Source organism: Botrytis fragariae (assembly GCF_013461495.1).
Source record: "Botrytis fragariae strain BVB16 chromosome Unknown tig00000061, whole genome shotgun sequence".
In the NCBI taxonomy this organism is placed as follows: domain Eukaryota; kingdom Fungi; phylum Ascomycota; class Leotiomycetes; order Helotiales; family Sclerotiniaceae; genus Botrytis; species Botrytis fragariae.
Window position 1 is genome coordinate 174,456 of NW_023500994.1, and position 21,951 is coordinate 196,406.

The 21,951-nt window shown below is 43.8% G+C and overlaps 8 protein-coding genes across 8 annotated transcripts; 5 read left to right on the forward strand and 3 right to left on the reverse strand.

The window, feature by feature from the left end:
• Positions 1-524: 524 nt before the first annotated feature.
• On the reverse strand, positions 525-1,386 carry Bfra_008173 (uncharacterized protein; the record flags this gene model as incomplete). Its single annotated transcript, XM_037338536.1, has 3 exons — positions 525-665; positions 938-1,079; positions 1,130-1,386. The coding sequence occupies 3 exons, from the start codon at positions 1,384-1,386 to the stop codon at positions 525-527; spliced, it is 540 nt and encodes a 179-aa protein (XP_037191842.1).
• A 1,566-nt stretch (positions 1,387-2,952) lies between these two features.
• Positions 2,953-6,559, forward strand: Bfra_008174 (putative ribosomal protein l19 protein; the record flags this gene model as incomplete). The annotated part of the gene is made up of 6 exons (XM_037338537.1): positions 2,953-3,054; positions 3,122-3,859; positions 3,913-4,643; positions 4,698-5,170; positions 5,223-6,119; positions 6,177-6,559. The coding sequence occupies 6 exons, from the start codon at positions 2,953-2,955 to the stop codon at positions 6,557-6,559; spliced, it is 3,324 nt and encodes a 1,107-aa protein (XP_037191843.1).
• A 918-nt stretch (positions 6,560-7,477) lies between these two features.
• On the reverse strand, positions 7,478-9,092 carry Bfra_008175 (putative histone h1-binding protein; the record flags this gene model as incomplete). The annotated part of the gene is made up of 3 exons (XM_037338538.1): positions 7,478-7,825; positions 7,907-8,261; positions 8,314-9,092. 3 exons carry the CDS (start codon positions 9,090-9,092, stop codon positions 7,478-7,480), a joined length of 1,482 nt encoding a protein of 493 aa, XP_037191844.1.
• Positions 9,093-9,502: 410 nt separating this feature from the next.
• Positions 9,503-11,898, forward strand: Bfra_008176 (putative dna polymerase epsilon subunit b protein; the record flags this gene model as incomplete). Its single annotated transcript, XM_037338539.1, has 3 exons — positions 9,503-10,224; positions 10,273-10,847; positions 10,898-11,898. 3 exons carry the CDS (start codon positions 9,503-9,505, stop codon positions 11,896-11,898), a joined length of 2,298 nt encoding a protein of 765 aa, XP_037191845.1.
• Positions 11,899-12,821: 923 nt separating this feature from the next.
• Bfra_008177ia (putative gtpase-activating protein gyp1 protein) lies at positions 12,822-14,991 on the reverse strand (the record flags this gene model as incomplete). Its single annotated transcript, XM_037338540.1, has 5 exons — positions 12,822-13,076; positions 13,127-14,465; positions 14,531-14,659; positions 14,753-14,762; positions 14,877-14,991. The coding sequence occupies 5 exons, from the start codon at positions 14,989-14,991 to the stop codon at positions 12,822-12,824; spliced, it is 1,848 nt and encodes a 615-aa protein (XP_037191846.1).
• A 557-nt stretch (positions 14,992-15,548) lies between these two features.
• Positions 15,549-18,585, forward strand: Bfra_008178 (putative heterogeneous nuclear ribonucleoprotein hrp1 protein; the record flags this gene model as incomplete). The annotated part of the gene is made up of 4 exons (XM_037338541.1): positions 15,549-15,592; positions 15,696-15,983; positions 16,947-16,987; positions 17,051-18,585. The coding sequence occupies 4 exons, from the start codon at positions 15,549-15,551 to the stop codon at positions 18,583-18,585; spliced, it is 1,908 nt and encodes a 635-aa protein (XP_037191847.1).
• A 762-nt stretch (positions 18,586-19,347) lies between these two features.
• Positions 19,348-20,568, forward strand: Bfra_008179 (uncharacterized protein; the record flags this gene model as incomplete). Its single annotated transcript, XM_037338542.1, has 2 exons — positions 19,348-20,355; positions 20,461-20,568. The coding sequence occupies 2 exons, from the start codon at positions 19,348-19,350 to the stop codon at positions 20,566-20,568; spliced, it is 1,116 nt and encodes a 371-aa protein (XP_037191848.1).
• Positions 20,569-20,895: 327 nt separating this feature from the next.
• Positions 20,896-21,660, forward strand: Bfra_008180 (uncharacterized protein; the record flags this gene model as incomplete). Its single annotated transcript, XM_037338543.1, has 1 exon — positions 20,896-21,660. The coding sequence occupies one exon, from the start codon at positions 20,896-20,898 to the stop codon at positions 21,658-21,660; it is 765 nt and encodes a 254-aa protein (XP_037191849.1).
• Positions 21,661-21,951: the final 291 nt, after the last annotated feature.

Consider the following 21,951-nt stretch of genomic DNA (forward strand, 5'->3'; position numbering starts at 1 on the left):
GTTTTCTGATCTCATTTTTGTAACATTAACGCGGATATCTCATAAATACCCGAGGATTAGCTTGCATTCGGTCGTCGCTCCTTCAGATAAATTTGACCTCAGTGAACGATCAAGGCTGCACTGTAACTTCAGGAACAGTATTTGCAGATCAAAAATTCAACAGGATCCATTTAGGAACGAACTGAGAAATCAATTTCGAAAATATTCGAATATATTTTCTAACAACATCACTCCCAAGAAACTTCATGAATTGGAAACCGCAGAAAAACATGCTATTTTCAAAAATGTCATTAGTAGAAAAGAATGATCAAGAGAATTTCACTTTGAAACTTTGGGAAGGACTAGAAATACCATGTCCTGATATTTCGAAGGCTTTTGGGTCAGCAACTTGGTACTAGAGAACTTTTACTTTTCATCTCCTTAATAATAAATCCGCAAAATTACTTAAAGATTGCAAATGTTCCTAATGGAAATAGAGAGTCACTGGATTTCGAAAGTCTAATCAAATACGTAGGCAGTTTCTATCAATCTACGCGAGCAGAAAATCTCCCCGAACTTGAGCCAACTTCTGCAATAATCTTCGCACGGTACTGAAAATCACCATTCTTCTCAATTTCCACCTCGTTTCCTCCATTGTGCACACTACCTCCCCGTTCCTCGAATTTCTATGAGTCTTTAGAGAGATGAGAAATCTATGAATGGAGATAACTATGCATGTGCTGTCGTCAATTTTTGCAATAACAAAAAGCAATCAAAGATAGAATGATCTGCAACTAGAACAGTTCAATGGCCTCTTATTTCTATCATAATCACTGATCCTTTCAATTAACCCGTATGTGACAATACAGCGACTATGTCCAAAGCAACTCAACAAACGCTAAAAAATGATTATTATGCCCAGCCCAGAACCAAAGCTTCTTTCTCACCCTCTCATCACCTTTGACCTCAAATTAGAAAGAGCACCTCCAAATCGAGAGCATTTTTTCTTCCCTGCTGAATCGCGTCCCTTCTTGTCAGTCTTCTCTTTAGTATCTTTCGCCGGATGATTTGTGGTACTGGCACCACCATTCCGAGAGCTTCTATGAGCATGCGCGTCACTAGTCTTTGGAGCTTTCTTGTTGTATGCTACATGATCCATACGATCAATTCCATCTTCATCCCGAGAGCTGCCACGAGCATCCGCATTACTTGTTTTGGAAATTTCTTCTTGTTTGCATTATCTTTACGACCACTTGCATCTTCAGGTCTCTGCTTTTCTCTTGCCTCTTTAATAAGAGGTGCTGGCTCACCCGTATAGTTCAACGGAAAGGAAAAAGCTTTTTTATCTTTCAGATTCGGAGCTTGGAAAGTAGCAGGATGATAGGTAGCATCTGATCGTTCTCTCATAATTAGAAATTGTGATAATTAGAGCTCTAAACGCTTGACTTAAGTGGCCAGATAAATCTCCTAGAGAATTATCTTATGAGCCTAGTGGAGTTCGTGGACTGGGAATTAATGCGATGAGGTTGTGTGCGCTATAGGAAGTAAATACAAGAGTCGTCTCTTGGTGGAAGTAGGGAAGATATACAAACGAAACCTATCTATCAGCTTCAGAGCCCTTTTTTTCACCCAACATACATGTTGATCATCGCGATAGACTGGGCGGCTTCACGGACAACATAAATTTCTAGCTGTGGACGATACTCTTAACCAACTACTTCTTCAATTATCAAATGCAAGCAATACATTGTTTGCCCTGCCGCCATACAAAAAGTGCACAACTTGAACATTTACTAAACCACGAGATATCCAATTTCTGAGAAAACCAATGGCCTACAGGAAATAAATTTCTATCAAAGTATACTGGGTAACACAATTGAGGTAATCTGACAAGAGGCAGCAATGAGAATGTATTAAATCTATGTTTTTGAGACCTTAACATGGCCCATTTACATTGTAGCAAAACTTCTACAAATCAACCTGAGGGAATAGAATTAACAGACCCACAACCATGTGAAATTAGAAGAAAAGTATACAGGCAAGGAAAGCACTCTGCCTCTAGATTTGCATCAACGAATTGTATGATAGAGAAAGTAATCAACATGAGATTCCTAGACGTGCTGCATCAGGAATTCGGGTCCACTAGCAATTGTGAAAATTGGAAGAGAATGTATCCTTAACACTGATGTACCTCTCGAACTTCCCGAGATACTACTGTTGACTGCTGAGAAAGAAGTTCTTCAAGTGCAACATAGTCACATACCTAGTATGAACAATCCGTCCAACCATCAATCATTGAACATTGAACAAATTGATATCGTCGAGCTGAATTTGTAGGGGCCATGGCATGCATATGAGAGTCTATCAGGTGAGACCTATGTCGATCGGAAGCTCAACTAAACCAACCACGTGTGCAGCGTAGGCTGAGCGGTATAACCGTATAGTAGCATTGAGTGGTAATGATATCCGAATCTTGAAATGGCATCACACTATATCCCGGCTGATCAACACACGACTTGATGATCGGGTAAGATATATGTCGCGATATACCGTTTGGGATAGCTTGGAAATCTACAGCGGTGATAGAAAGCACCAGATTCGTATCCATGTTGAGCTGGGAACATTCAATTATCTTGTCGATAACAAATGATAGAACATTTCCCTTCTCTTCCTTTCCTTTCACCTTTTCCTTTCCTTGCCCTTGTCGTTGCCCTTGTCATTGCCTTTATTGTTGGGCACTCATAACAATTCATTTCTTGTCTTCTAAATTCATTGGAAGGATGGTGCGCTGAACGTTACTGACATTGCTTGTCGATGGGTCCACTTAGCGCCTAACAAAGAATCCGGGGTAGCTATATTTTAGTGCTGCAACCTGCGCCACCGATAATCTCAGATCACCAACTCCAACTTCAAGGAAATCCGATTGTTTTTGTAATAACAACAACAAGCTATGAAAGAACGGGAATAGCTATCATGAGTTCCTCGCCATCGGCTTCAGAAGGTTCCAGCGCGTCGCCCGTAAACAGAGACGCTCAACGAGATAGAAGGTTTGGAAAGAATGGAGCAAAGCGAGGGGTATGTTGCTATAGGATTTCGCGCAAGAGAGCAGGCTGAGAACTAATCTTGTGTCACACCGCAATAGAAGTTACGAAATGGAACATTCGTATTACCTAGTACAGGAGAAAGAGTTCGCAGACAAATTACACTACGAAGTCCTTCCGGATTCGACGGACTGGCGCGATCACATCCACATGAAGAAGGTTTGGGTTTGGGTCTAAATTTGACGGGAGAAGACACAAACAGATTCCAAAGAGGTTGGAAAAATTGTGTTAAATCTTCGAAGGAATTTGCACAATGGATGAAAACACCTACTGGAAAGGGAATTCTGAAATGCTCGTTAGCATACACACTCGGGAGTCTCGCGACTTTCTCACCGCACTTGGCCAACTTTTTAGGGCAACAAGATGGAAAGCATATGGTTGCTACGATCACGGTGTATTTTCACCCTGCCAGATCATCGGGTTCCATGATTGAAGCCGCAATACTTGGTATATCGGCATTCCTATACGCGGTCTTCATATCAGTGTCGAGCATGGCGGTCTCGGTGTACTGCGAAACTCAATTGGGCCTCATAGAACTTGGTTATACCCTTATTCTCATAGTGTTTTGTGGAGGAGGCCTAGGATTTATCGGCTGGTTCAAGCAGGCCTACAATGCTCCATTGGTTAGTGTTGCTTGTAGTCTGGCAAGTTTGGCGATCATTACAGTTCTCACAAAAGAGAATGCGGTGCAAGTGGGAGTTTTTTCGAATGATAAAATTGTACAGGTCATGAAAATGGTTATTATGGGGATGGTTTCAACATCAATCGTCAGTTTATTGGTTAGTAATTCTCTTCCTTACAACTGCCAAGGCCTGTCACTCATTTCTAAAAGGTATGGCCAATATCCGCGCGAGCAGAGCTTCGAGAAAGCATGATCAAGACCACAGACTCATTTGGGGATATGCTTACTATGATTACTCGAGGATTCCTTAGTGGTTCAGAGACTGATTTGCGCTCGACTTCCTTTGATCGAGCTCAAAAGCAATACAAATCGGTCTTCACTCAGCTCACAAAGAATTTAAAGGAGGCGAAACTGGAACATTACATCCTAGGCACTGAAAACGAATACGCAATTGAAGCGAGGCTTGTTGGTTGCATGCAAACACTTGCCCAATCCATTGGAGGATTACGGAGTGCTGCATTGACACAATTTTCGTTGCTTCAGGAACCTCCATTAGGCAGCGCAACACCAACGGGCTCACATGGCTTCCCGCCGTCCCAAACAAATCCCCTCAGCCGACCCATTAGCAGCAAATCAGATCGTTTTGCAGTTCTTGGGGCCATTGAGGAAGCATCCGAGGAGGGCAGCGATCTCGATGCCATTTCAGAGAGACCTAAGTTTCTCACTCGCCAAGGGACCGAAACCACTTTATCGAGTATAGTTATGCCTACGGTCCGATCTCCATCGGAAATTTTTGGACGATTTATTCTTCATCTTGGCCCGTCAATGAAGTCGCTCGCATATACACTCTCGCAAATCCTAGAAGAGCTACCATTTGCACAAGGGCCCGAATATCGCATTACTATAAATGAACATTTCCGATCAAGTCTGACAGAAGCATTGTAAGGATAGCTGACTTACCTTTACAAGCCTAGAAACTAACAACGTATTTGTAGAAAACTCTACAGTAACGCAAGAGCTCAAGCACTGAAGGAACTTTATAAATCTAAAGAACTTGATAGAACCCGACCCGAAAGTATTGAAGCTGATTTCGAAGAAGTGGCTGCAAGTTGCGGTCATTTTAGTTTCAATCTACAAGATTTTGCAAGTGAGATGCAAAATTATTTGGCAATCCTAGAAGAATTGAAAGAAGAAGTAGAGCGTTCGAAACATCGTTCGTGGAAATGGCTCATGTTTTGGCGAAAGTCTAATCGTCAATCCAGAGCAGATGCTATCGACGATGAAGAGCAGGAACAACTTATTGCGAGGGATGTAGGCACTGAATTGCCCAAAGATATTCCTGATCCCTTACGTACCAGGCTAGGATATAGAAAAGTCGAAATCACTTCTAGAGTCAACTCAGAGACTAAGGGAGGTGTAATACGTCGGAAGGCAATGTGCATGGTACGATTTCTGGATCGTGATGATAGTGAGTGACATCCAAAGTAAGCCTGCTATCCCCCCCTCTTACAGATTTCTAGTTCGATTTGCCGTCAAAGTTGGCCTCGGAGCTGCTCTGTATGCTCTATTTGCTTTCATACCTGGCACAAGACCAACATATCAGCATTACCGAGGAGAATGGGGACTTTTGTCTTATATGTTAGTGTGCAGTATGACAATTGGAGCATCTAACACCACTGGCTGGGCTCGTTTTATTGGTACCTTCATCGGCGCCGTGATCGCATGTGTGGTTTGGGTCATCTGTGCCGGTAATCCTTACGCACTAGCTTTCTGCGGATGGCTTGTCAGCTTGCCGTGTTTCTATATTATTATTGCAAAAGGCAATGGCCCCTTTGGTCGCTTTATTATGCTTACCTACAATCTTTCTTGTTTGTACGCGTATTCTTTGTCAGTTAAGGACTCCGATCACGATGACGACGAAGGTGGTGTCAGACCAATCATCACCGAAATCGCATTTCACAGAGTTGTTGCGGTTCTTGCAGGTTGTATTTGGGGCTTGATCATCACAAGAGTTGTATGGCCGATTTCAGCAAGACAAAAATTCAAAGAAGGTTTGTCACTTCTGTGGTTACGAATGGGTCTTGTCTGGAAAAGAGATCCCCTATCAACAATTGTAGAAGGCGAGTCTCAATATGCGTACATGAACTTGAGAGAAGAATTCGAATTTCAAAGGTATATATTTGTACTTGACAAACTTCGAAGCTCGGCCACAAGCGAATTCGAACTTCGAGGCCCATTCCCATCTGCTACCTATGGGCGGATCGTCGAAGCTACGACTAAAATGCTGGATGCTTTTCATGCCATGAATGTAGTTATCCAAAAGAATGCTGAAGCTAGTGAGGGTGAAGCCTTATTATTAAAATTCACAGAAGACGAAAGAGCGCAGCTTTGTGCGAGGATTAGCCATTTGTTTCAAGGTTTGTACTTTTCGCCAATCCATAGTCACAAATGGTTAAGATACTAATAATTAATAGTCATGGCTTCCTCGATGAAACTCGAGTACCCTCTCCTAACAGACGGTCTTCCCAGCACGGCTCATTCCCGCGATCGCCTCTTGGCGAAGATTTTCCAGTACAGAAAAAATATGTCGATTAGTAATCGTCGCAGTAATGAGGACGAATCTGCGCAACTAAATGATGAGGATGATGGATTGTCAAACTCTGGCGGATTGGAGTTGCAAGGGACTGGGGTGCAGAGAAGGTCAAGCCAGGGAATCACAGTGAAAGATGAGGATTATGAAATCTTGTATGCTTTCATTTTGGTAACGGGACAATTGGCAGAGGAAATCGGAAAGGTGCAGAGGGAAGTGGAGGTGTTGTTTGGAGTGTTGGATGAGGGGGTATTAGAGTTGAGGTAGAGGTGAAAGTGATTAATGAGAGACAGTAATCTTCGGACATAAGTTCTGGAGACAGATGAGATGCGAGAAGAGATGAAAGGATGAGCTTTCCTTAGATACAATCGAGTAGATGAAGCTCAGCATTGGGTAGTAGTATTATCGTTGTTGTCTCCTAGGTTGTTACATGGTAATATTGACTGTAGCATGGAGTTTGGCGATTAATTTTCAGGGGACCTCAACGGCTAGGAATGAATGGGACGGGATGGAGCGGATGGATGGATGGAATGAAAATACGAAGGATTGGGGGGAAAAAACAAATTCGAGTATGATGAATCTTAGGCCCTCTTAATAGGTATGTGAATAGCTACAATGCATATAAATCCCAGCCCTATTCTTGATTTCGTTGCTTGGGACTGTGAGATAGGGAAGAAACATATTCTTTGACACGTAGTTGGATTTGAATGTGGCGGCTGTTGATAATAAAGTTCAATAGAGAGATTCGTGTGCTCTTTTCAATGTCCATTGCTGGTTTGTTCCCGTTGAGCTTCACGTAGGAGCTCACCGGGAGTGATAATCTATCAACTTCTATTAGATGCAGCAATTTGAACCCCCTTCAATATCTCATTCACAACCTCTACAGTATCATTTTCTCTCGCTCTTTGTTCAAAAAGACAAAGGATTGGAATTGCAATTCAGGTTCCCGACTTCATTTATGTATTGTAATTGAAAGCATATTCATCATTCATCGTACATACAGTGGATCGAAATGATCACTGAAAATAATCCATAGTATCCTATGTGATTTCATATAGACGCCAGCCTAGCACCAGTCATTTTATTACAAACTCGTCTTGCTTCCACTGTTGGATTCAAATGTTCCCCTTTCGTTAAAATATCCCTTTGGTTTTCATCCCCACCTGGACTCGCTCGAAAAAACAACTAAGCAGTCTTCTCAGCAGTTTCCTCCACACTAGCGACCTTAGCCTTCTTCTCTTTTCCTCCATCACTACTTTCGCCTTCAACTTCTGGGTCTTCTTCTGCCTTTCTCTTTGAACCTGATTGTATTGGTAAATCCTTAGTTTCCTTTTTCTTATGTCTAACTAAACCTGTTAGATCCGTAGCTGTCTTTTTGGCTTCTTCAACACGTGCAGCGGTATCAGATGCAGATTCTCCGAGGACGCTTCCTAGAATGCCACTCATAGCATTGGATTGGGTTGCGCCAGCTGGAGCGAGGGCTGAAGCCAAAGCCTGATTGATGTCCACAGGTGGAGCGCGGAGTTCTTTGAGCTGTGTGATAAGGGTGTTAGTATATTGCGCGCGATGTGGAAGTCCGGTAGAAATGATGTGGGAAGGGAGGGGATAACGTACACGAAGCTCCATATCCGCAACGATACTTTTAACATCGGCGATTCTGTGTCTTGTAACATCATTATCTTCTGATACGGCCGACTCTGCCAATTCAACTTCTTGGTTGTGTAGCTTGAGTTTTGTACTCTTAATTGCTAGTTCCAATTCCTTGACAGCTTCTGCTCTCATTTCCTCGTCAACATTTTCGGCTCCTGCGTTGGGCTTCTTATCGTCGGTTTCAGTTTGTGTAATTGATGCAAATTCGAGAGCGAGGGATAATTTATAATGCGCTTCGGCAATTTGTTCATCTTCTTCTGGGAAAAGACTTTGTTTCAAGGCGAGGGATTCCTTGAAATCTGCTACTGCAGCTGGAAATCTGTGTAAACGTTAGCAATTGATGTAAATTTCATATCATGGACCTCATGCACCTTTCATTCTCAAGAGAGATCTCTCCCAAAAGATCACGTGTATCCGCAAGCCTCTCTTTGATATGGGTAGTCATAGGATTATCACCAGTTTCTTTTCCCTTGCCCTCTCCCTCATCCGCCTGCAACCTCTTCTCGAATAATACACGGGTCAAATCCAGGATGTCGAAAGCAATATTGAGGGGATCATCCTCTTCATCTTCTTCCTCTGCTTCCTCTTCCTCCTCATCTGAATCTTCAAAATTCTCGTCTCCCGTGAATGTAAATAGAGGCTTGTTTGGATTTGTGCTAGAGCTCTCCTCTTTCTTGGTAGCGCCTCCATTTGCAATTATCGCAACCTCTTCCTCGGCTACTTTGTCTGCCTTCCCTTCTGCTTCTGTCTTTCCAACCTCATCCTTTTTCTCATCTTCCGTCTTAACGGTCTCATCCTCTTCTGCAATGACATCTACTTTCTTTGCGCCATTCTTCTTCTTAGGCTTTTGTTTCTCACCTCCAGCTCTACCACCTAATACATCACTTTGTTGCTGCGCAACCTTGAAAAGGGCTCTTCCATACAAGAACAGAATCTCTGCATTCTCTGGGGACATTTCTCCGTTGATTTCAGCCTGCAATTCGGCGGCTTGCGCATAGTGATCTACGGCATCGTCGTAACGCTTTTGTGCATATTCAGCGGTTCCTTTTGCACAATATTCGGCGAGCGATACTTTGGCAGAATTGTACGCTTCCAAATCTGCGGATGCTTGCGTGGATAAGGTGATGGGTGGTTCGATTGGTTCCGCCATTATAGCTTTATGAGTGAGCAAGTGGGAATTCAAGGTCTGCGAATGAGGTAATTGGCAGAGCTTTGGGAAGGGTCGATCTTGTTGTTCAATTGTAACTGTAGAACATTAACAATTGATAAATGGTGGAGTTAGGAAGTGATATAGAAATGAATCTACGATAAGTGAATAAGACAATAACTTGTTTTTGAAGCTCAGAGTCGTAAGTTACTGAAGGACTAGATTTGCAGGGATTAGCTGAGCTTTACGCGAAACTCGAAAGCACTTTAACTTTTACGCGTCAATAACGCGTCTCACAAGCCTTGATCAAAATATTGAACAAATGTATGAAGCATATATGAATTTACGAAATGCATGATTGAAAACGATTCAAACGACAATCTATAGGGAAGCTTGGAAACTTAATTGAAAATATGGCTCGCCTAAATCCTACAACGAAATCAAAAGCCCCTCCGCTCTTCAGACCTCCCGCTACCCCCGCCACAAATTCGAATCCCATCCCCTCATCATCGCCTGCATTTGCAACTCCAGTTCATCCTATAAGACCCTTCAATCCTACCGCAGCTCCTATACCAAAAGCGAGTATCCTGCCAATTCTCCTTCCACCTGCGACTTTAAGACCATTGGCTTTTCGCACTTTCACAAAGAAGCATAGTTTAACATTGACGTCGTCGGCATTACAGGTGTTAGCCACTTTTATTGGAAAGCATTGTGGGACAGGATGGAGGGAAGAAGGACTGGCAGAAAGAGTTTTAGAGGAGGTTGCGAAGAGTTGGAAAAATAGGAGTGGCGGTGTTATTGTCGAGGGAGAGGGGACGGAATTGAAGGAAATCCTGAAAGCTTTGGAAGGAAATATGAGTGGTGGGAGGATAGTCGTAGGAAGGGAATTAAGCCGGCAGAACAGTTTGGTATTGGGATCATCACAGTATGGAGAGGTCAATCATACCAGACTTGGACTACGGCCAGGGAATATTCCTAGAGAGGATAGTCAGTCAAGCTTGGGATTGTCAACATTGGAGGTTAATGACGAGGAAGATGAGGATGGCCTGATGGATCCAAGGAAGTGGTTAAAGGTCATTGATGCTTTTGAGCAACCTCGACTGGTGTATAATGTTGCTAAAAAGCACTTTGATAGGTATGTTTCAATGATAAACTTTCATCTGAATCGACTAATGCAGTATAGAGATACCTCCAAACCTTCATTATTCCCACCAGCGTCCCATAAAACACTCCTCTTCCAAAATCGCTATAACGTTATACATCAACGTCTACTTCGCAATGAATCTTTCCAAACGCCCGCTTTTCAAGGTGGCAAAGCTTCTCTTCAACGTAGCACATCCGCCATTACCACCCAACAACAATCATACAAATTAACGCCGATAGCTAATCTTCTGGGCCGCAATCGCAGCACCCATATGCTTCTTGGTCTCCTCAGCATTTCGCCCACTGGTACCCTAGCTATTAATGACCTGACGGGCAGCATCGCTCTCGATCTTACACACGCAACAGCCATCCCCGAAGATAGCGCCTGGTTTGCCCCTGGAATGATGGTACTCGTAGACGGCACATACGAGGAAGACGAAACTGGGACATCATCTCGTCTTGGTGGAAATGGGGGCGTAGGAGGTACTATTTCTGGAAAATTCGTTGGCTTCTTCATCGGCCACCCTCCTCCCGAGCGCCGTCATGTGACTCTAGGTACTGCCGGTGAGGGAGATACCACAGCCGGCGGTGGTTTCGGCTGGGTAGATTTTCTAGGTGTGGGTAGTTCTCGTGCCCTAGGCACCAAAATGCAACGACTGGAACAGAAGCTTCTCCGGCCACCCCCCCTGATACAGATGCGGATGATCCCCTGCCTCCATCTAGAGGCCGGGTAGTCATTCTTGGTGATGTACATCTCGACGTCCCTCAAACTCTTCAAGCCCTCAAAAAAATTCTCTCTCTGTATTCATCTGAACCAGAAGGCTGCACACCTATGACCTTCATCCTACTCGGCTCTTTCGTCTCCCATGCCGTACTCGCTCGGGGCGGATCGGGTGGCTCTATTGAATACAAAGAATACTTCGATTCCCTCGCAGCTGTTCTCTCTGAATACCCTACCCTCCTAAGTACAGCTACATTTATCTTTATCCCTGGCCCCAACGACGCATGGGTTTCAGCATTCTCATCCGGGTCTACAGTTCCTCTGCCCAGAAAACCTGTTCCGGAAATGTTCACTTCCCGCATAAAACGTGCCTTTGCAAACGCAAACACTGAAATGGAAAAAGAAAACGGGAAGAAAGGAGATGGAGAAGCCATTTGGACGAGCAATCCAGCAAGAGTCAGCTTATTTGGCATGAGTTGCGAACTGGTAGTATTCCGCGACGACGTCAGTGGACGATTGCGTCGTACAGCCGTTACTCTCAAATCATCTCAAAAGTCAAACCCTGAAAACGACGAAGATGAAGATGTAGATATGTCGCCACCTCCCTCCTCAATTCCCTCTTCCACACCTCCTCCAGAAATCGATCCCGATATCCATACCGCGCGTCGTCTTACCAGGACACTCCTCGATCAGGGACATCTTTCACCCTTTCCTCTCAATATCGCACCCCAACATTGGGATTTCTCCAATGCGTTGAGTATCTATCCTTTACCTACAGCAATTGTTTTGTGTGATGTAGATAGTCCAGCATTTTGCTTGACGTACGAGGGGTGTCATATTATGAATCCAGCGGGGGTTGTAGCAAAGGGAAGAAGAGGCGTAGCGAGGTGGATAGAGTATGATGTTTGGGGACGGGCTGGGAAGGTTAGGGAGGTGGGATTTTAGGGTCCTGATGGAAAAAATGATTGGGTTCAACGGGATTTGAATTTAAAATACCAATACTGTATTTTCCTCCACGAATTGTTTTTGTATATCTTCTTGAATGTAGCTCTTGTCCGAAAGGCGAACTCAGAGTTGAAAATTTCCATTTTTTACACTGTCCAGAGTTAGGCGTTGGGAGTTGAATACGAAAGAGATGGGAGTCAATGAGCAGCATTATAGAATCATGTACAATATTTAATCGACGTAAATACGTCAACAAATGGTAACGGGGACTTGTTGCTAGACACAACTCTCGGTAGAATATAATATCGAATCTTTTTAGTATTCAAACAATAATGCAATGATCAGCCAAGTTACATTTTGCGCAAGATGAATTCAGAGATACCGAAGATGAACTCTCAATTTTCCGCTGGGGATATCCTCAAGTATAATAACTGTTATCAACACATGGTTACAGTCCTATATCATAGTTACGAGATGTGATTAAGTATCCTACTATATCATCCACAGCATTATTATCTAATTCACATGATTAAGGCAACATAACACGCGGACATGAATCAAGACACACTCTTCTTAGAACTCTGTCTTTTATTATCCTGCCTAGTTTGAGGAGTGCATATAAATGCAACCCCAGCAGCTTGGACGACGGAAGTTGAAATTCAAGATTTCCCTCCAAAAGATGAACGACTTGGCCAAATCCGATTCCTAGTCTTAAATCCCGTGATATCAAAAGCTCAGTACGCATGATTATTTCTCTGCCAATCCACACATCTTTGTGACTCTGTCGTTATATACATTTGACTTATGAGTCACTCATGTCCCATTCGCCGATAACGCCATAACCTATAACCTGAATCCCACTCATTCGTTCACAATATTGGATAGTATGGATATTTGGTATTATGCTTCTACCCACAACTTATTCAATAAGGGGCACTCGATGGTGTAGTACTACTGCTGCCACGTAAATGTGATGAAGAGCCCTTGAAAAGGGATTGCCATACGAATGCTTCTCCGAGAAGCATGTTGATATCAGTCTCTGTCCAGTTGCGTGTTGGTAGCGCCTGAAGGAACATCATGATTTCTTGAAAGTCCATCTTTAGTAATTTAGAGGACCATTTTACAAGAAACGCGAGGCACACATATAAGTGAAACTCTGAAAATCCTTGCTCTTCGGCCTAATATTTTGTGTTAGCAGCGGGAAAGAAAGGGGGCATCTGTTACTAACCAAGTAAGTGTCCCACATTCTAATGGTATTCTGAACACTAATCTCCCGCATCAAAAGACAGTTCATCCATCGGAAACTAAATTGTATAAATTCAACGCCCTCTGCTTGGAGATGCTTGGCCAAAGGTTCATCGATCCTTGCGGTTAGATCCCGAAGTGACGCTACTTGACGTTGAATCCCTGGCTGCGCAAAAATATAGTTATCCTGAATGCCATCCAAAAGTTTCGTTAAACACCAAAATGAATCTGCTTCAACTGCATCTAACACTGGTTTTGGGAGCTGCCCTGGGTCCATACCACTTTCTACATCTGAATCTGTGATATAGGTAGCGAGGAAAACCTGCCAGAATGGCGTGACAAGGTCATTAATGCCTTGAACATAACCACTTGCAGGATGGCGAATTGCCCAAACATATAGTATCCTTTCTAAAGATCGTTGTGTAGCTTCATAACTGTAAAGCTCTAAGTGAGGATTAGTTCTTGGAACGTCGATGCTGATCTGGTGCCAAATTGCTTCATCAAGTCCTCTGGCTTTGCCAGTGGGAGCAGAACTAGTGCCGCCCTTTTCGAAAGCTTGTCGTACCCCATCAAGATATTCCTTCCGTTTACGTTCCAGTGTGCCTACGCGCCTTTCGCTGCTAGTTGGGAGATAACCAAGTAGGAGTTGCCATGACATAGCACGAACTTCTTCTGGTATTCCATTCCAAGAAGCATCTCTGAGTTCCGTCAAAGGTATCGAGGTAGCTTGTAATATCTTTTTGAATTTATTTATTCGCGTTATCCGTGCTCCGTATGCTTCTACTTCTTTCGATGTGGCATTAGGTGGTACTGGAGGGTGATCTATTAGATGTAGAGAATTTGCCGGATCCCGGAGTATTTCTTTATATTGAGGACGGAGTATCTTCCCTTCGCTCTTTTTTGCAACTGGGTAACTTGGCGCTGGTCTTTCGATCGCAATATCTGCACTGTTTGACATTCTTCGCGACCCTAAACCCATTGCACTCGCCCCAAAACTAGAGCGCCACGGAGCGGTACTGCCTTCTTCGACTGCGGTACCAGCTGACGCACTTTTCAGACGGCTCTGGTTCTTGCGCTTCTTGCTAGAGATACTTGGAAGGCCAAAATCATCTCCATCATCATCCTCATATCCAAACTCGTCTTCTTCTTCCTCTTCATCATCTGCAGCCCAATCATTGTTGGTATGCGATATGAAATCTGTATAGGTTCTACGAGGTGGCGGGGATAATGTTGGCGGACCTCGTTGCGGTGGAGTATTGCTTCGATGCTTGTGCGAGGGATTGGATGGAGGTGTTCTGGGTCGTGAAGTGTTAGATAATGATCTAAATTCTAGGTTAGTTGGTATTCTACAGCACGACGACATTGTGAAACGTGCAGGTTATCAAACTTCAGTATGTCGGCATGAGAGTATCCAGCTCCCACAACAAGTCCGGGCCCCGAATCGCTACTTTGCTTTTTAGGCGATGCATCACGGCGACCACTTGCTGTTCGGGCACGCCAAAAAGGAGATGATGATCTGTTCATGTCAGTCCCTGGTATTCATATCTCAAAACTGCAACTCAAAGCTTCTGCCAAGCGGGGCGCAAAGAGATCTCGATTGGAAACGTACTCAGCACGCTCTACAATGTAAGGTTAGTTATCAGTTCGATAAAGAGAACACATTGCGCATAGTTTAACATGCAGAAATCTGCGCATTCTCCTAGATAGAAGGTACGGGGGATAGACTGACCAACCTGAACCATCTCCTACAATAGTGGCTCGAGTCAGCTGGATAGTACAGGCAACTTGGACAATGGCAATACATACCTGTTGTACTGGTTTCTTGCTACCATTGGAAGAAGAGAACATCTTCACAACCCCTCATAGAATGGATGACCTAGTTGCAATACTTTGTTTTTCATTCCTTTCGTAGTCTTTCGATATTTCGAAGTTCATTACTGTTCCTTTTGTTTGAATGTGGTATGGTATGGGTACATTGCGCAGGCTCAGGCGGGGAAAGCCCCGCTAGCTCAAAATTGGTACGCTAGAAAATCATACTAAGGCGGAACGGACCAGGGCGCGCCATGCTATCGATTCAAATGTTATTATTGGGTTTAAGGCCTTTCCTCCTTAGCAGACGTTCAATTTAGATATTTACTCTTTGAATTGGAATCTCTATATCAATCTTTTTCTCTCTTTCTACATCACTTACAGTTTCCTTTCAATTCCAGTCTCAACCTCAAGAACTCTCTCAACACACTTCTTGACTCTTCTAAATACTTCCAGTAACTTGCGATTAAGACTGCAGCCCTTTCGCAAAGCTTCTTCATCGAGAAGCACACGAAACGGCAGTCGCGCGTCAGTTTACAAGTTGACCCTGAATTGACTTTGATCAGATTACCTCACAGAACACAGACAGATTCATCATGGCTGAAGCCGAGAATTTCGAGGAAGATCTCTTCGCTGACTTGTATGTACTATTCATGTTACACCTACCTACTTTCCAAAATTTCTCTCGTGGTCGCACCTCTATCAACACATCGCAAAACATTCAGCTGATACATTGCATTAAGGTACACCGAAGATGATAACGCCGCAAATCCATCAGAGGCAGTGACCGAACCTACTGTCCAACCATCAGCCCCAACTACAGAAATCAAAGCTGAAATACAAGCCGAACAAGACATTGAACAGAATCCACAAAATGGAGATGGAGATGGCGATCAACAAATGTACAATGGTGAACAAGATGTGGACGAGGACATAGATTTCAATCTGGGAAGCGGGAATGGCAATGGGGGTGGTTATGATGCTCCTTCGACCAGGGATGAAGCACAAGGCCCAGGTATTAAGGAAGATGGGTAAGATTACAGATTTTTTCCTTTACACTTTATCATTGCTATTCTGCACATTTGCAATATGACTGTAGTCACGGAGCCCCGGGCTCAGCTCAAACCAAGCATGATATATGGAGATCATGGATATGATGGGTTGGGATTGATGCAGAGGTCAGGATATGAACTGGCAGCAAGTCTGGAAACTTGAGTTATAATCAGGAATGGAATCAAATAAGATGGGGACGGGTAAAACTGGATGGGAGCTTTCGGGGGTTTATGTGGCTATGTGAAGGGGTCTTGGGGCGCTTGATCCAATGTTATATCCTGCTTTGGCATTGGGTATATACTTTGGACTTGGTTCAAGGCTAAGGGAGCATGGAGAGGGAATGGCGTTGGAATAAGCTCAGAGTCATTTGATTTGAGATAATTGGGTATACACACCACATGCATTCGCCATCCAAAACGGCAATAGTCAAACCTGCTACTACTACTACTACTACATAGCCTATTGTCGATATAATCTTCATAGAGCCACAGACACAGATAGGCCATAGCCCATAGCTTCGACGCCAGTACCTAGCATCACGATAGCAAAAAAACGCGATTTTTTTTTGGATATCTTATGGTGCCATCTGTTCTATCGTTATTGCATGATTTGCAGGCAATGTTAGACGGTTATTGCTTGGGTGTGTACCTGGCGTTAACATCATGCTGGAAATTTCGAAAGCTCCATCAAATGCCAGATGTGGTCCTTTAAACCCCAACCCATCCTTGCTCCTTCGCCTGCAGCCCAGTTACAGATTATTTTTCCAGTCAACAATCGAGAATGGATGTCATCTCGTCCCGAGATGTGAAACAGCCCAGGAGAAAGCACTGTTGCACTGATTGCTTTGAAGATAACTAATATGGAACGACTTCTTTGCCTGTTCTCATTGTCGCCATATGAATTGATAAGTATAGCCAGAATGCTAACTTTTTCCTGCTTAGTAAAATGTTCATTGGTGGATTGAATTGGGAAACGACAGATGGTGAGATGGCCAAATTTCAATATTACGCTTAACCCCTGTATGACCACTAACTTTAGACTATAGAATCATTGAAGGATTACTTCTCACAATTTGGTGAAGTACTTGAATGTACTGTTATGAGAGATGGTGCCTCTGGTCGATCTCGAGGATTTGGATTCCTGACATTCAAAGATGCCCGGACTGTCAATATTGTCATGGTTAAAGAACATTACCTTGACGGCAAAATAGTAAGACCCGATCTCAAAACTTTTAACAATTCTTTACGCTCTTATCCTTCCAAATTTCTCCCATTGGCTTCAAAAGGCACTCACTCACATTCAACTTTTAAGATTGATCCCAAACGCGCTATTCCCAGAGATGAGCAAGAACGTACAAGCAAGATTTTCGTTGGTGGTGTCAGTCAGGATGCTTCCGAACAAGATTTCAAAGAGTACTTTACACAATTTGGACGAGTTGTAGATGCCACTCTTATGATGGACAAAGACACTGGTAGACCACGAGGATTTGGATTCGTCACATTCGATAGTGAAGCCGCTGTTGAAGCATGTTTGGAAGCTCCACTCGAAATTCACGGAAAGCCAATCGAGGTCAAGAAAGCCCAGCCCCGAGGCAACATACGAGAAGAGGAAGAAACCAGGGGGCCACGAGGCAGTCGATTCAAGAAAGGAGGAAACGCCAATGAAGAATTTCAGAATTCTAATCAACAGCAACAAGGTGGTCAGATGAATGTCCCAGGTGGTATGACTCCTCAATTAATGGCTCAATATTGGCAACGCATGCAACAGTACTTTGCACTAATGCAACAACAAATGGCCATGGGAGGGGGGCGAGGACAAATGCCAGGTGGAATGCCCGGTGGTATGAATCCTGCTATGATGGCTCAAATGGCTCAGATGCAACAAATGCAACAAATGCAGCAGCAAATGCAAGGCGGAGGAGGTGCTGGCGCGCGTAGTCAAAGTCCTCAAAGTCCAACGGCTGGAATGGCGGCAATGGCTAGTATGAATCCAGCTATGATGCAACAGATGCAACAAATGCAACAAATGCAGATGCAACAGGCCATGGGTGGACAAGGAGGTAACTTTCCGGCGGGAGGTGGGAGTAACCCTGGTGGTCGAATGGGCACACCTGGCTACAATGCCTATGAACAAGGCCTCTTCGAGCAACAAAAGTACGAACAACAACAAATGAGACGTGCTCAACGCGAACAATCTCAATATGGAGGCGGCGGTAGTGGAGGTGGGTATGGAATGGGTGGAGGCGGTGGTGGACCAACTTCTTGGGAGGGTATGTATGACGATGTTCCTCAACCAGGCAGTGGTGGTGGTGGCGGTGGACGTGGTGGATTTGGTGGTGGAAGAGGTCGTGGAGGGGGGGTGGAGGAAGTGATAGGGGATCTGCTCCTCCTGCGGTTGCACCGAATGCACCTGCCGGTGCTCCGACAGGTCCAAAGAATGCTGGAAAGCCTGGTGCGAACTACAGGGGTGGTGGAAGGGGTGGCAACAGAGGCTTTCATCCTTATGCTAGGGGATGAATTTAGCACTCACTGTTCCTTGAGTTTTCTGGCCGAGGAGCGTCTCTACGAAGAGAGTCCTTGAATCAATACTCTAGTGGTCATCTAGGTATCGATGAACTCATACTCTTCGGCGCAGTCACATTGTCTCACGTACATTTAAAAATTGCATCTTTGCTTAGCCTTCGTATCACTTTCGACGACTGCTTTCTCGTTTACTTTTTTCATTGTCATATTTTGACCTTTCAACCGGGGCCGCGGTGTTAAGGCTGAACAATTTATGAAGAGCTTCAGATTCTGATAATCATTCCACTGCAAATCATCGGCATGGAAAAGATTGAGATGGGGCCACTAACCCAATATCAAACTTCCGTTATTGTATAAAAAATACCAGAACATACCAAATGACTGGGAATGGAATTGAACAATAGTTGCCATATGATTGTTGATCCTTCCTTGCATGCGATACTATTGATTTCTTTTATTTGATCAACAGTGACTCCCAATTATTGACTTTGACTTTGTTAAACTATTATTTGTCTGCTCTGGTCAAACTATTTCCCTGTCTTGAAAGGCTACCTAGGTAGGCAGGCTACTGTTAGCATTCCCATGTTTGTGTTTAATTTGTAATCCAATTATGAAATATCTGTCTCATGCAAAGTTGCAAAATTTCACTGTCGAGCAAATACTCAGTTCTGTTCAAAAGACTGGAGAATAATGGAAACAGTGATGTTAGGTCAAGTTCCTATATGCTGAGTCAGAATTTAGCTCTTCCTGCTGCGCCTACATAAGCCCTAAAACCGCCTTCATCAATAACACAAGTAATTTCATCAACATTTACAACACAATGCCTCTATCTTCAGGAACAGACGTCAAGTCGGCATTGTTCCCTCAATTTAACGATTTTCCCCCGGACATCCGCCTAATCGTATGGGAGTATTGTATTCCCCTACCCAGGGTAGTTGTTTTAACTCACGAACCCATTGAGAGACCTATAAATTCTACGGACGAAATCTGGGCATTCAGATCACAAACTCCAGTTCCTGTTATCTTGTTTGTCAATCGAGAATCTTACAATATCGCAACAAGATTTTATGGGCGCACCTTCATAAATGGGTACCGCGAAGGCACCCATACTCTTGCAGAAACTTGGTTCGACTTCAAGAGGGATATCCTATACCTGCCTCAGCAACATATAGCCGCCCATCTAGGCGATTTTCTCTCTGCCCTTCCACGATCAACTCATGGCAACCAAGATACAGGAGGCTTTAATAGAGTGGAGAACCTTGCATTACCAATCAGGTGGTTGCCCAATCTTGCACGCACTTCGGACGGCAACATACATAAACCCTTGACTAGATTACTAGGCACATTCGGCGGTGTAAAAAAGGTTCATCTTATAGCTGGTCAGGATCCCCCGCATCCTTGTACAGAGAGTGACGTTGTTTTTCAAGATGGATGGCACCTTCCTTGCAGGTGTATTGAGATGTTTGAGTTGTCAAAAGCGCGGGATACACCACTTTTAGCCCCAGAACCATTTCCGCCGTACTCTGTTGCAAGGCACATGATGGAAAGCGAAAGTTTTATAGTGGATGAAAATCTATTAGATAGTGAGAGGGAGAGATGGAATGATGATGTCGCAAGTCGCTCAAAGAGCTTCGCGACTAACATTACAGATGAACGAGATGGACCTGACAAAAGACATTGGGAAATGCCTAGTTTTGAGACCAAAATATTGGTCAGTCGGGACTATCAGGAGAAGTTTGAGGCTCAAAAGCTAGAATATCTCAGCATGATTGAGGAAAACGTGAAAAGGCACGAGAATCACAAGGAAAACGAGTGCAATTGCGGACCTGTGAGCTCCCCAGACAGGATATTTCAGGGACAGCGATAGTGATCCAGATAGTTAAATAGTAGTTGAAATACTTTCCTTCGAGTGTCTGCCTCAATCTGCTTGTAGGGTGCCATAAATCCATTATTGTTATCCGGCGTCTGCACCTTCAATCTTGCTGGATTCCTACTTTTTAAATCGCCCACTATCAAATTCTTTACAGGTGCGGCTTCCTAGAGTCTTGCACTTCGTGCAATCTGGCGACCGCAAAATTTATCAAATGAGAAAAGTGGCATAGACAATACGGCCAATAATCACAAAGCAAAGACCCGAAGATAATGCACTAGATATCTAGGTACTGAACCTGTCCAAATCAGGGTTACAAAATCGGGATATGGAGATTACATCCGTTCAAGTCAAGGAAAAAGCGTGATGCACGTATTGACTATATTAATCTGGATTAAACCCAAATGGGGCCTTTGACTGCCATCGACCACGTTTCCCTTATTACTCCTCATACACGATCATAATCGACGTCAAACCTTGCTAAGACTATGAGCAACAATGTCAACACAATATGATGCGATTGGTGCCAATTATGACCTTTTTTGCGATCTTTCAATTCAGCAGATAATTCATGCAGCTATGATGGATCATCTTGGCCTCATTGTTCAATCCAAACGAATCCTTGAACTTGCGTGTAGAACAGGCTTCTATACTTCTGAAATGTTGCATATGGGCGCTTCTCATGTGACTGCGGTTGATATCTCGTCCGCCATGGTCCCTGCTGCTCAAATCAAGATTCCAGTCGAGATGAAAGATCATGTTACTTTCTGCACTGCAGATTGTGCTCAATCATCCATGTGGAATGAAGTCCACCTTCGTGGTCAAGAAGGAACTTTTGATATGGTTGTCGCGGCTTGGTTTTTGAATCATGCAGAAACACGAGAGGAGATACGGAGAATGTTTGAGAATAAATATTTGGCCCTGAAGCCTGGAGGAGTTTTGATCGCATTGACTGTTAACGCTCCAATTATCGACAGTCTTCAACCAAATGACCCACTCAGCCCTAGAGAGACACATCTTGGTTCGGTCTATGATGTTATTGGGATCGATGAGGGCGGGTACAAGATGCCTCTTTCTAGTGTGGGAATGGGTGAGAACGACATTAAGTTCGAATTTTATTTCTTGCAAGAGGAGGTTCATAGTCAGGCAGCAGCTGAAGCAGGCATGGGTCAGCTCGAATGGAACGTGGTATTCCTAGGCGAAGAGCATCTTCAAATGCAGGTAAGCAGAGCTTTGTCTTTTATCCGGGCTCGGAACTGCTAACAAGGACTGGATAATCATCAATCTGTTTGACGAGCTCTGGTTTTCCCTTTCCAGTAGTCCTCAGATCCCTAGGCAGTGATGGAGAGTATCAAGATAAAAAGGCAGCATTTCAGAGAAAATTTGCCTGAAAATCGTCGTTCTTGTTGTACCAAGCTATTGTGAGAGTGTCCTCTCTTTCATAGAAAATCGGAAATAGCATCTCATAAATCGCTTGCAGAAATGATTAGGCGGTTTCATGAAATTTTTAATCTGTTGAAATGATTTAGCCTTCAACAGGGTAATTCAAGTCAC